General features: G+C 52.3%; 3 protein-coding genes across 3 annotated transcripts; 2 read left to right on the forward strand and 1 right to left on the reverse strand.

The window, feature by feature from the left end:
- Positions 1-438: 438 nt before the first annotated feature.
- Positions 439-1,221, forward strand: BBK36DRAFT_1117361 (hypothetical protein; the record flags this gene model as incomplete). Its single annotated transcript, XM_024890342.1, has 1 exon — positions 439-1,221. The coding sequence occupies one exon, from the start codon at positions 439-441 to the stop codon at positions 1,219-1,221; it is 783 nt and encodes a 260-aa protein (XP_024750285.1).
- A 524-nt stretch (positions 1,222-1,745) lies between these two features.
- Positions 1,746-3,712, reverse strand: BBK36DRAFT_1168481 (hypothetical protein; the record flags this gene model as incomplete). The annotated part of the gene is made up of 3 exons (XM_024895189.1): positions 1,746-2,102; positions 2,159-2,602; positions 2,681-3,712. The coding sequence occupies 3 exons, from the start codon at positions 3,710-3,712 to the stop codon at positions 1,746-1,748; spliced, it is 1,833 nt and encodes a 610-aa protein (XP_024750286.1).
- Positions 3,713-6,763: 3,051 nt separating this feature from the next.
- On the forward strand, positions 6,764-11,060 carry BBK36DRAFT_1118298 (hypothetical protein; the record flags this gene model as incomplete). Its single annotated transcript, XM_024890462.1, has 8 exons — positions 6,764-8,324; positions 8,454-8,630; positions 8,690-8,730; positions 8,803-9,459; positions 9,554-9,613; positions 9,782-10,597; positions 10,687-10,869; positions 10,953-11,060. 8 exons carry the CDS (start codon positions 6,764-6,766, stop codon positions 11,058-11,060), a joined length of 3,603 nt encoding a protein of 1,200 aa, XP_024750287.1.
- Between the last annotated feature and the right edge of the window lie 1,149 nt (positions 11,061-12,209).

The following is a 12,209-nucleotide window of genomic DNA, read 5'->3' on the forward strand; positions in this document are numbered from 1 at the left end:
TCTCACCTCCGTCACACCTCAGCTCCGGCTTCTTCTTCTTCTCCTCCCGCCAGCCTTTGGTCTCTCTCTCTGTGTGTGTGTCTTGACTCCCACGACTCACACGGGGCGCAGGTGCTTTGGGTTACACAGCATCTTGTGCGATAGCGCAGAGAAACAGGCGCTTAGACGGTTGCTGCTTGCCAGTGTGATTCGTCGAGAGCAGAGGTCGAACCGGCAAAGGAGAGGCACGCCAGAAGCAAACAGGCTCGTGACGCGCCGGTCCGTCCGAGGTTTCTCGTCCGTTCGCTCCCCTCCGATTTCTCGGGCTTCGTTACCTTTTTGTCGACCTCTCTTGCCCTCTCTCTCTCTCCCTTCAAACGAATCCAGCTCTACCTACCGAGGGTACTCGCGACTAGGACACCGCAGAACAGAGAACATCTCCAACTACAAGCAGCAGCAATGTCCGTCCCCAGCGCCACGCCTCCCCTCCTCCTCACCAAGCGCCTCAACGCCTTCCTCCACGCCCACCAGACCGCCCACCTGCCGACCCTCCTCCTCACCACCTCCCAGGGCAAGCTCCTCGCCCACGCCTCCTCCCAGCCCGTCTCCGTCCTGCGCACCCACGCCACCGTCGCCGCCTCCCTGCTCGCCATCCACACGGCCTCGTCCGCCGCCATCCCCACCGCCCTGCCCGGCTCGCGCACCCCCGACCCTATCAGCAGCTCGCCCGCCAGTCCCCGCGACGACTACGGCGATGACGGCGACCGCCGCATGAGCGACGACGACGACGACGTGCAGCACGAGTCTGATGCCGAGGGCCGGCATGAGGCGGAGGCGAGTGATGGCACACGAGCAGCCAAGCAGAGGTCAAAACGCACCGTCAGACCGGGCGTCATCACCGTCCAGCTGAGCGAGGGCACAGTCATCATCCGGCGACTGAAATGCGGCCTGCTCTTTGTCTGCGTCGGGCCCCCGGCGGCCAGTTTGCAGGATCATCATCAGCACCATCAGCACCATCAGCATCACCACCATGAAAACGGGGACGGAGTAGGCAGTCCGAGCGAGGTCGAGAGTCTGATTAGCGCGGGCGGCATGACGACGTCGAGCTTGGAGAGCGCGAGCGCGGCGCCGGTTGTCGCGATGAGGAGGCAGGCTGCCGAGTTGGCGAGGTGGCTGGATGAGAAGCTTGGGACGCTCATGGTTCCTGAGGAGGGGATTGGTGTTGTTGAGTTTAGAGACTGAGGGGTGTTTGGGAAGGGTAGATGGGAAGTGTTAGGGATACTCTGAATGGCGTTGGGTAGTGCGGCTTTTTCTCTTTCTTTTCCATTCTGTTGTATTGCATTTGCTCAGGGCGGAAAGATGAGGCAAATCTTTCAGTATAGTTTTCAGGTTCTAAAGTCTTGTAATGCTCGGGGCGTTCGGCGAGGGGATCAAGGTAGATACCAAAACGAACAGCAACGAAAGGCAATCTTTTTCTCTCATCTGTCAGCCCTGTGTCTTCGCTGGTGGTGACCCTCATGTTTGGCTGTCGAAGTCAAATGACTTATTGACGCCTCAGATAGCGATACATATATACCGACCTGTTCTTCGTATGTACATGGTCTTGGAACACGAATACCCTGTTCCCTTTGTTTCGCCTCTACCAGTCCGTCCCGGCAGTATCCCTAACGCCGTGAAATGCAACAGAACCCCTCCCCTTTTATACACTCCCCACACTCCAGAAAGGACGCAAAAAAGAAATCCGCCCAGATACGCCAGCAAGCAGCTCACTCAATGCTCATCCGCATGATGCCATCATTCGTATCGACCATGCCCTGCATCCCGACCCTCCCCTTCCGGCCAACCTGCCCCGTCGAGCCAACCGGCGGATTCGCCGGCGTCCCTCCCATGCTGCCCGAGTCGCTCTGCCCGCTGCTACCCCGGTCGCCGCCGGTGCTACCTGGCCGCGAGCCCCAGGGCATCACGTCGCGCTGCATGGGGCTCTGCACGATGGGCGAGTTGTGCGCGCTGATGCTGGGGCTGACGGCGCGGCGCTTGAAGCTCGTGGGGTCGAAGTCGTCGTCGCGGCGGCGCTTGTTGTTGATCCGCCGCGTGATTTCGGCTGCGCTGGGCAGTTGGCCGTTCTAGGTCAGGGTTAGCAATGGGCTCAAATGACGTGGTATAAATGCTTGATACTCACATAAAAAGCAGCGGCGCTTTGCGATGGCGAGTCCATTGTTGCATCCTCGCTCATGCCAGATGACGAACCACGAGGAAGAAACGATGACGGCGGAGGAGGGGTTCTTGCACCGCTCGAGTCGGAAAATGTATCCCAAAACTGCTTGCCCTTGGAGTTCTTCATCGCGTGCTGTTTGAAGCTACTCGACAGTCCCGCGCCCAGTTCGGCCATTGCGTCGTCTGCCGGGATCTCGTCCATGGTCTCTTGGGTGGCGGTCAGGTTGGGTGATGAATGCGCCGTTGTCATGGCGCTTGCGTCTGCCGCCGACGGCTGATGACGAGTTTCGGGAACGTCGCTTTCACGGACTTGCTTCACGATTTCTGCTTCCTTCATAAACTCCGCTTCAGCTGGTGAGCCCTCTTCAGCAAGGGCTGCCCGGATGCGCGCAAACGCTTTTGCTTTGGGCTAGAGAGCAATTAGCAGCCGAATTCGTAGGGGCTAACTAGGGATCGACCCCCAAGCCATATCAAGATGGGCTCTTACCAAAAGATTCCCCCGCCGCGTTACGACTCGCCGAGTCATCACACCCTTCTGGTCTCCATTGCTGCCCTCTCCCGCGCCGCCTTCCTCGACGTCTCCCGACGAAATGTGCAGCTGGTTTGCTTGCCAGCTTATGCTCTCCCGTCTGGCCCGAGCAGCAGCTGAGTTCGACGGCGGCGATTTGGAGAGGACGGCAGAAGCGAGGTTGAATCCGAGACCCAAAGGGCCGCGTGGCTTCATCTTGGGCGGCTTGCGGTGCCGTTGCCGGTGCTGGAAGCTCGCGAAGTTGCCTATTGACGGCGAGCCAGGCACGATGGGCATCCCCGTCTTGGACACCTGCGGGGTGGTCACGTAGGCCTCGTCCATGTCCTCGTCCATGTCTTCGTCTTCCTCGGACGAGCTCGACGAGTCTGATGGTGGCGCATGGTTGCTCCCAAGAGAGGTGCTGATATTGAGGCGCTCCTGGTCGCCCATCATGGACCACAGAGACGTCGACGTCTGCTCTGCTCCCCCGTACTGCCCCAGCCTAGGCGGAATATTCATGGCCATGTCCGTGATGACGGGAGACGAGTCTGGTGAGGGGTGTTCGGCTAGGATCGAGTGGTGAAGGCTGGTGGCCGCGCGGGAGAAGTCGAGGCCGCGGGAGCGGCGGGGTAAGAGGTTGGTGGGAGAGGCGTATATCTGCGAGTGCTCCAGCTTGGGCGACAACGGGGCTGGCCTTGTGCTGGAGCCGGATGGGGTCCCCGGCGGCGGAGTGAATTGGCGAGGCGGCATCTGGATCGACAGGCCTCGCAGGTCGGAACGTCGCGGCGTCTCGGGCGGGGGCAGGTGGGCGATGCTGCTGTCGTCCTTGGAGGTCCGGCGCGATGCCTCCGTGATTCGCGGGCTGGGCGACAGCGGCGTGCCGGTGCTGTCCGACAGCGAGCGGGTCCTGGCCGTCATTGGCGATATCAGTTGGGCACCAGCGCTTGGCCTGTCCTCGTCCATGACGGCGTCGCCAAAGGTCATACCACTAAGCCCCCGCGGCCTCTCCATGGCGCTTGTCTCACTGCTCCGGCTGGTGCTGAGGCTCGTATTGCGGATGCGCCGGACCGTGACTGCGCCAAACTACCGCTTCTGTTCGCTTTAACGTCGGTGTTGGTGTTGAACGTTGAAATGTTGTCGATTTGAGCCAGTGTCGCAAATGGTGTCTCTTTTCGTTCGCCCGCCAGTGGACTCCGTCATCCGCGGAAATCTGCCTCTTTATGTTGCTATCCGACCAGCGCCTGTGAATCAATGCGACCGTCGTGATGCTGCTGCGCCAACAGCGACAGATGCTGTCAGCAGGTCACGGCATCGAGGCCAGTGACGCGTGTAGAGCCACGGGCAATGGAGGGGAGGCTGCGTGACGGCCAATACAGAGGCGAGCAGAGAGGAGAGAAGAATCTTATGGCCTGTAATTGCAGCGCATACAGCACATAGCAGGCAGGGAATAGCGATCAAATCAAGAAGAGCAGCAGATGAAAATGCAAGTGAGGCGTCAATCGCCAATCGCGAGATGCAGAAGAAACAAGCAGCGTTACGTTATGAGCCGAGGGTCTGGTGAAGCTGAAGCTGGGCGCGAATTGGCAGATTGGCGGGGCCCACTGCGCGTCTACTCAAACAAAACTAGGCCTATTCAGGCAGTAGTAGCTCGATGCCCCGCACCACGGATATTTATCAGTGCGGCTAGCGGCTTTATGGCTTAGTGCTGGATATAAACAGCGCTGATGACGTGGGTCACAATCGTGCTGAGTAAGGCGAGATTGGCGAGCTACCCTGGAAGCAGAATCCATGAAGATGGGAAATCGATCAATTCTGCACTTTCACGGTTATACTCCCGGAGAAAATGGCAAGATGAATGGAGACGAAGCAAGGAGAACATTGGAGTTTGGGACGGGAACAATGGTGCTCGCATTATCTTGTTACAGATATCTATGGCTCTTGGTTCGAATTACTTCCCTGTCCTTGCGCTATATGCATTGCGAAAAACTATGGCGAGGAAGGTTATCATCGCCAGGTACCTAGCGATACTAATACAATGATGGAGTAAACCGACAAAAACATGACATAGTAAACATTGACCATGAACACAGTCACCGACAGTCATCGATCGTACAGGATCATCGCGTGCCGGAGGTTTCATGCCGCTTCTCAGCTGTGGCCGTGTCGCCATGATATCCCCGCCATGGCCTCGATGGCAACCAACAACCCCCACCCGTATAAACCTGGTAGCGCTGCAACGTACATACAGTTGATAGAAAGGGGGCCTTGCTCTAAGATATCATGGTCGAATCTCGTTCCTCTACGGATAGTTTCGTGCTTCCATCTGTCCATTTTGACTTGGTCAATCAAATTGGCGTTCATATTTCGTTCATGATCTCGACGGAAGAGTTCATCTCTTTATACGTGGCATGGCAAGGTGTGACCATGGTATAAGCAAACGTTCAGTATCAGCATCAACAAGCAGCCCCCATTAGTGCGGCTCAATTCCCAGCTGTATGCTTATCTACTTCACACCCCCAGCGCAGATCACCGTGGATCAGCAGTAATGAGGCTCTCTTACCTCCAGATTCCATGCATCAGCTCTTTCACTCTTTCTTTGACCCTCATGACTCGTTGCCTACGTCTCTTTCCTCCCATCACACGATTCAGCCATCGGGCATTATTTCCCCGAGGCTTTCTCTTCATCTTGAGTTGACACCTAACCGCTGCAAAGCACGAGATTTCGCCGAAACCACGAGGCTGCGCTCTGCATCGCATCATGCAGGCTTCTCGTACGGTGACCAATGGGCGAATGTTCGCACAGTCGTTATCATAACGATCCTTGGAGAGCTGAGCCAACCCCAGCATCCCAGTTTTGGGCATCTCGGCGAGTAACAGAATGCTCCCGCACAGTGTAGTATTCTACGCGTGTGGTAAGATGATATGTCACCGAACATGAAATGACAAGCCGTGGAGAGAGAGGTAGGCGCTGCGGTAAGGCGTCCATTGTTTCTTTCAGCCGCAAAGGCGACTAAGACAACAGCGACGGAAGCAAGTGGTGCTATGCAATAGCTACTGTTTTTCAGTCTTGGAAAATGTCTTCTTTCGAGCTCATCTGCATGTGAACATGTGGGGGGCAGAAGGGATCAGAACATCAAATTCACGAGCCTCGGCCTTCTCGACCACAGTTGGCTACTCGACTTCTCATGAGGACGATATACTGTCTGATCTCTAGGGCCCACGGTGGCTCTGCTTTGATGTCCTCGACTTCGAGCCGACTGAGAGTCTGCATTGTGATCAGCCACAATAGAGGTTGACAGCTGGAGTAATAAATCCTTCGTGCGTGACTGGGTATTCGGGAATGATCGTTATGTTGTGTAACCAACATATTGCCAAAAAAATCCAATTTCGCCGCAATCTATCTTTCGGATGCAGCTCCTTCGGTGTAAGCTTGTCTGCAAAGGGCATAACGCGTCGGCATCTCCAGGCTCATTGATGTTCATGATATACTAAAGGATTTGAGCCTCACCGGAGCTGATCCTCCTCGGTTATGCCCCCGTCCTGTGTTTAAGCAGTTCAGGACGAATAGGTAGCTATCCAAGATAGTATACGCCGCGATGGTTGTTATTCAGCTCCATATGTGCATATGTACATGCAGCCTGCAAAACATGGTGGGATGGACTTTGGCCGACATGGTTGACTGATTCAGTTGGGCGCCTACTTGTACTTATCCTTGCCCGGGGTTCAATAATACGAGTACATGTATGTTTCCTTGCATATGCAGGTGAGTTGGCACTGTAAATAACAATGAGATGTCTCGGGGAAGCCACCAAAGTAACAGGGGATCAAGTCCTCGTAAGGGCTGTATGTAAATAGCTCTTGCCATGGTGAGATATATACTTGAGTCAATCCAGCCCTCGATGTCATGATGAAGAGCTCACTCTACAAACCGCATTCGAGAAATCGACTTCGTACTGATACCCTCATACGCATCTTCCCCATCTTCAAGAGACAACTGAACCCCGACACACATCCTACCACCGAATACGAACCTTCCTGCCAACAGGCAAGAAGTCGCTCACCATGCAGATTCGCGTTCCAAGAGGCTTGAACAGTGCCATCGACATCGTCGATAGGGCCACTTCAATGAGTCACATTGAAAGCCACACGCGTGGGGCTCTTGTTTCCATCGACTTGAACTGCCCTGCAGACCTATTCTATGGCCGCAAGCAGCTTATTGCCAAGTTCAGCCTAACATTCACAACGAAGATTGTGGATGGATTTCACAAATCAGTTGCTATCCAAGACGCAAAGGTCGGCTACTTTGAAGATGACCATAACATTGGAAAGATGGTCGATAGCCCCCAAAGACCTGTTCCGCAGATCGTAGGGCAACCGGAAACCACATTCAGGCAGGGAACAATTGAGATCGAAATGCAACAACCCGAAGATTCAAGCAACATCAGAATTGTGGTTCTTCTGGAAGCGTATCCATCGAACATGGAAGTGACTGCCTCTTTGTCTACCGCCGATGGAATCAGCCGACCTAGTCACGCATTCATGAGTGCTTCCAATCTTGATGTAGCACCATCTCCAGATGAACAACGACTCCAGAGGCTTTTATGCTGGACTGCCGCCCTCGGTCATGATACGTTATTTGAGGCATATCTCGACCAAGGACCTTCCATCCTGAATATCGAAGACGAGTTTGGCATGACGCCATTCTCGTGGGCCGCATTGACGGGCCAGGCTTCAGTGGTTCAACTCGCCCTGCAACAAGCTGGTAGCGATAGTGCCAGGAAAAGAACGAAAAAGGGCTTCTCACCCCTTGAGGCCGCTGCCAGAAGTAGAGATCCGAACATATTCGAGACGTTCCTGAGATCTCTCAAATGCATCAAGGGGGCAGATAGCGTGATTCCTGAACTCTTGCCTCTTCTTGAACTTGAGGAGATTGAAGAAGAGCTCACCGAAGCGGTCAGTGGTGAGCAGACAGCGACTATTCGAAAGTTGGTCGACAAACTCCTCAGTATTCAGCCTGATGAGGCCTCGAAACAAAACTGGCTGGCCCTCAGGATGGTGAAGGCAGCGGAGAGTGGAGTCCTCTGCCTTGTTCAGGTTTTGAAGGCATGCGGTGCAAAAGTCGACGGGACTCCCCACGGGGCGGCCAATACGCAGACTTTTCGTCGCAACAGACGGAGGAACACGCCACTTATGAGCGCAATCTTGAACAACAGGACAAAAGTTGCCAAATTTCTCATTCTGCATGGCGCTGGTAGCCAGGATGACTTACTAGCTGCCGTTGAGGAGAATCAGCACAGTACGATTCGAGCGCTATTACAGGCTGGAATACCAGTGACAGAAGAGTTCAGGAACAGATTGATCGAGATTGCAAACAACAATAAAGACTCAACAACTCTGATGCTGCTCAAATTGGAAAAGGGCACCGGAAAACTGGCGACTCACGAACATTTGCATCCAGAGGTCGATGTCCTATTCGAAGCTACAGTCGTTGATTTCTACGAAGACAAGGATCCGAGATTTCAAGAGCTTACAGTAGACGCGTTGATGCGAGAGGACGTTGACTTTTTTACACCAAGCGGAGAGACGATCTTCAAATGGTTTCATCTGCCAGCAAATAATGTACGTACTAGAACCTATCAAGCTGATATGTCTGCCCAATGCTGATAACTTCATTTCAGATGAAATGGGCTGAGGTGAGTTTTCATTGTTTTACCCTATTCGCGGGTGAGGAAGAAGCAAATCGGTTAACGAGTTGGACAAAAGGCCTTGATTGGCAAGATCTACCAGAAAACCCCTTCATCAGCATACAAGGTTTTGGATCCGAAGAGATGGGCAAAGAGACAGCATGAAGGAGAGCGTGGCTCTGCACATGCACGCTTCATGATCCCAGCGTGCCACGACTTCTCGGAGGCATTCAAGCACAAGAAGAGTACGAGTAAACCATGGGCTGAATCCTTCATCTTTCCAAGCTTGCTGACTTCGAAATAGAGTTCGGAAATGATAACAAGCACAAACACGTGCTCCTCTTCGTTAGTATTCATCTGTGTTTTAAGTCTCCTTCCAAAATCCAAGCTGACTTGGAACAACTCGAACTGCGGTAGATGCCTTATCTTCATTGGGACGAGGAGCGAGCAATGCGACATCGAACTAGCCTGATTACCCAGAATTCGCCATTCAAGCAGTGGCCTGAAATACCACCGGATCAGCAGAAATTCAAAAGAGAGGAATTACTTTTGAGGAGGTATCTATTCGACGAAAGACGAGCTGATCCGAATTCGAGCCACGTTCTGCATATCCGAAGGACCTTGGATCAGTCCCTATACCACAACTTGAAAGACACCAAAATCCGGGATTCAGATCAGACTGTTCGCCGATACCAAGAAGAACTGAAAAGGAATAGTCCGGCACAAGAGAAAACTCCATTCGCAGCCATCATGGTAGACCAACTCTGGCTATGGATTCTGGTTGGTTCGTCGGGAAAGGCCGAAGCCGTCGTTACATGTTTTCCCTCCAGAGATTGGCACGACGTTGGGATGGAAACGACAGGATCGTCCCAGAACGAACGGATACTGGACCGAAGACGTACCACCGATATCTTGCAAATCACCAAGTCGTACATCCAGCAGAGGCCCAGTGCGGTACAAACACCATATGACCTTGCGGGGGTGATTGCTAGCAGGTGTTCAAGAGCGCTTCTTGACCACTCGTCGGATATGCTTAATTTTGCAGAAGTCTACGAGAATTCTATCAGCTCTATCGTAAGTTGGGATTCTGGTTGCTCGCACATCTCTCCCACCTCTGCACGAATTATATGGAATCTATCGCCTTGCTAACCGATGCTTGATCGGATAGATGGATGAAGAGGCTGTGCTCTTCAACACGTTCAATAGCTTGATGCAGACTCGCACCAAGGTGGACGAACCTAAGATTATGCCTACATGTAAAAAGGAACCCGAGGATGAGCCTGAAGACGGACCAGGTATCGGGCCCAAAGACGAACCAAAAGATGAGAACGACTCAAAGAGTACTCCCGCGTTAGGAAGGGCTAATTCCTACAGAGATTTCTCGAAGACTATCAAGGATGATTTGGTCAGGCTTGAAGCGCTGCGGAAGCACATGCGCGAAAAGCAAGAGAAAAATAACAATGATGGTGGCGGCACAAGTCACAATGAACCTCTACATCGCCTAGCAGAACACATCTCTGATGAAAGACAGCGATCCATTCTTCACGATACGGAACAGCATTGCAAAGAGTATCGCATGTACACTCTCGACAGGGACATTCCCGACGAATATGACATGAAGCTGCTGCGAAGGTCGACTGGCGAAGCCAAAATAGAGCGCCTTGTGGCCTTGCTTGAGAAGTTCCGACGATTCTATGTGCTCGATATAACACGAGAAATAACCCTCCTTCGGCAAATCAAGGATATTCAAGACGAGCTGGAAATGATGGAAAAGATTTTTGCAGAACAACAAGAGGCTCTCGAATCTATGGGCCGCATCATCCGTACTATGACCCAGCATCATCTGGGATCTAATGGCGAAACGCAGGCCAGAAGTTCGGACAGAACGTTCAGCCATCATAAGGTCTCAAGTGGCAGTGGCACTGAAAGACACCGGACGGAAGGTCGTCAGGATCTGCTCTCAGACCTTATGCACGATGATTCTGACAGCGACGTTGATGACATACTTGGGGATGATTATCTACCGGGGACAAACGTCCGAGAGTCTTCCGGTACAGGAGCCCAGAGCCGAAAAAGTAGCTCGATAAACGAAGTCCCGAGCATGATTTGGGGGGATTTACGAGAGAGACAGAGCCTCCCGCTGCGAACTATAGCCCGGCACTCCAAACAGATCAAGAAAATGAACGAGCGCGCGAGGAATACCAATACAGCGGTTTGTTATTCTCCATTACCCCAGACTATTAAGAGATGATAACATGGCAGACGATATCATGCCACAACGGCTTGACGACGTTGTGGAAGAGATCAAGGCTGACACGAAACCTTATACAGCTGAGCACACTGGTTGATTTGAAGCAAAAACAAAACAACATGATCGACACTCGAACTGCCCGTCTCCAGGCCGAGCAATCGCACCTGATGACGCTTCAAGCCGAGAAATCGGGTAGAACGCTGATGGTTTTCACCATCGTTACCATTGTCTTTGTAAGTCCTCTCGGATAACGAGCATGGTGGTTTGGCAGTCACGGCACATACATGACCATGTACTTACACCGAATCCACGGCAGCTACCCTTGTCTTTCATTGCCGCGTTCTTCGCCATTCCAGCCAAGGAATTCGACAAGAACAACTTGACGCTGGGCTATGTGTCGAAAATTACATGTGAGCTACATTGATCTTATACTCAGGTTGGCGAATAAAGCCTTGATTTACTCCCTCTCTACTGTTCTTTCTGATCGATGTATCCGTATCGTTTGACACAAAGTACTGATTCGTGGCTCTCTTCCAAACAGTCCCGTTGTCTGCCGCTATATCGCTGGTGTTCATTGCCATTGGGTTCCTTGCATCTAAATGGCGGCCGGGAAAGGAGAAGAATAAATGGGCTAGCGCTGTGTAGGGAACGGTTGATTATAAGAAGATCAGGGGGTAATGCTCGAGGGGGATTTTCTAGGCTATCTTGTTTGTGTAGGCATTCAATATGATGCATGGTTCTTCTCTGCTTAACGTATCCTCGATGTATCAAAGAGATTATAAGTAGACCCCATGAGCTAACCGATGTTCCAAACCTCAACCAGCCTCCCAATGCCGGACTGGCCATCGAGCGCTTCGCCCACTTCCTCACATCTCCCCGAGCTAAGGTAAAGTTTGCGAGCAAAATTCTTCAACCTACTCGAGGATATGGAAAGCTGGCTTTGCAAACCCCCTCTAAGGAACTTTTCTTGTTGCATTACCATACTGATATCAGGGGATGTAAAGTAATAATAGCGAATCCTCTTGCTAGATGCTGACTCCAGCGTGTGGACGTCACTGTTTATTTCTAGTAACCCCATTACATGGGGACGAGGCGGGAAGAGATTTGTTGGAAAACTTTTAGTTGAGAACATAGTAGTCCATGAACACCCGTGACTTGATGTGTCCTGCAGCTTCTCTTGATATAAACGTCGTTTTAGGGGGGGCTTTGTTAATGTTATAGCAGAGTAGCTCTTCAAGCATCTACGCATCCCTAAGGTATGGAACGATATTAGTCAAAACTTACAAATTCAGCAAAACAACGCCTATTTATATCCCCTCTTATAGATGGTATGCAGCTCAGCGTTTATTTTAAGGAAGTCTAATTGTTGCCTTTACTTGACCTGGCAAGAAAGGACATGCTGGCATATGAACCAACTGAGCTGATGAGTCTGGAATCTGGGGTAAAGACAAATTAACTCGGGGGCAGGTTACAATTGCAACGTACGAGCATCGGTCCGATTTATATAGGTGAAAGCAGAAAAGACAAATATGAAAGACTTGAGTTGCTCACGTCCACATATCCAGCCTAAGTT

The sequence above is a fragment of the Trichoderma citrinoviride genome (genome assembly GCF_003025115.1).
Source record: "Trichoderma citrinoviride strain TUCIM 6016 unplaced genomic scaffold BBK36scaffold_6, whole genome shotgun sequence".
Taxonomy (NCBI): domain Eukaryota; kingdom Fungi; phylum Ascomycota; class Sordariomycetes; order Hypocreales; family Hypocreaceae; genus Trichoderma; species Trichoderma citrinoviride.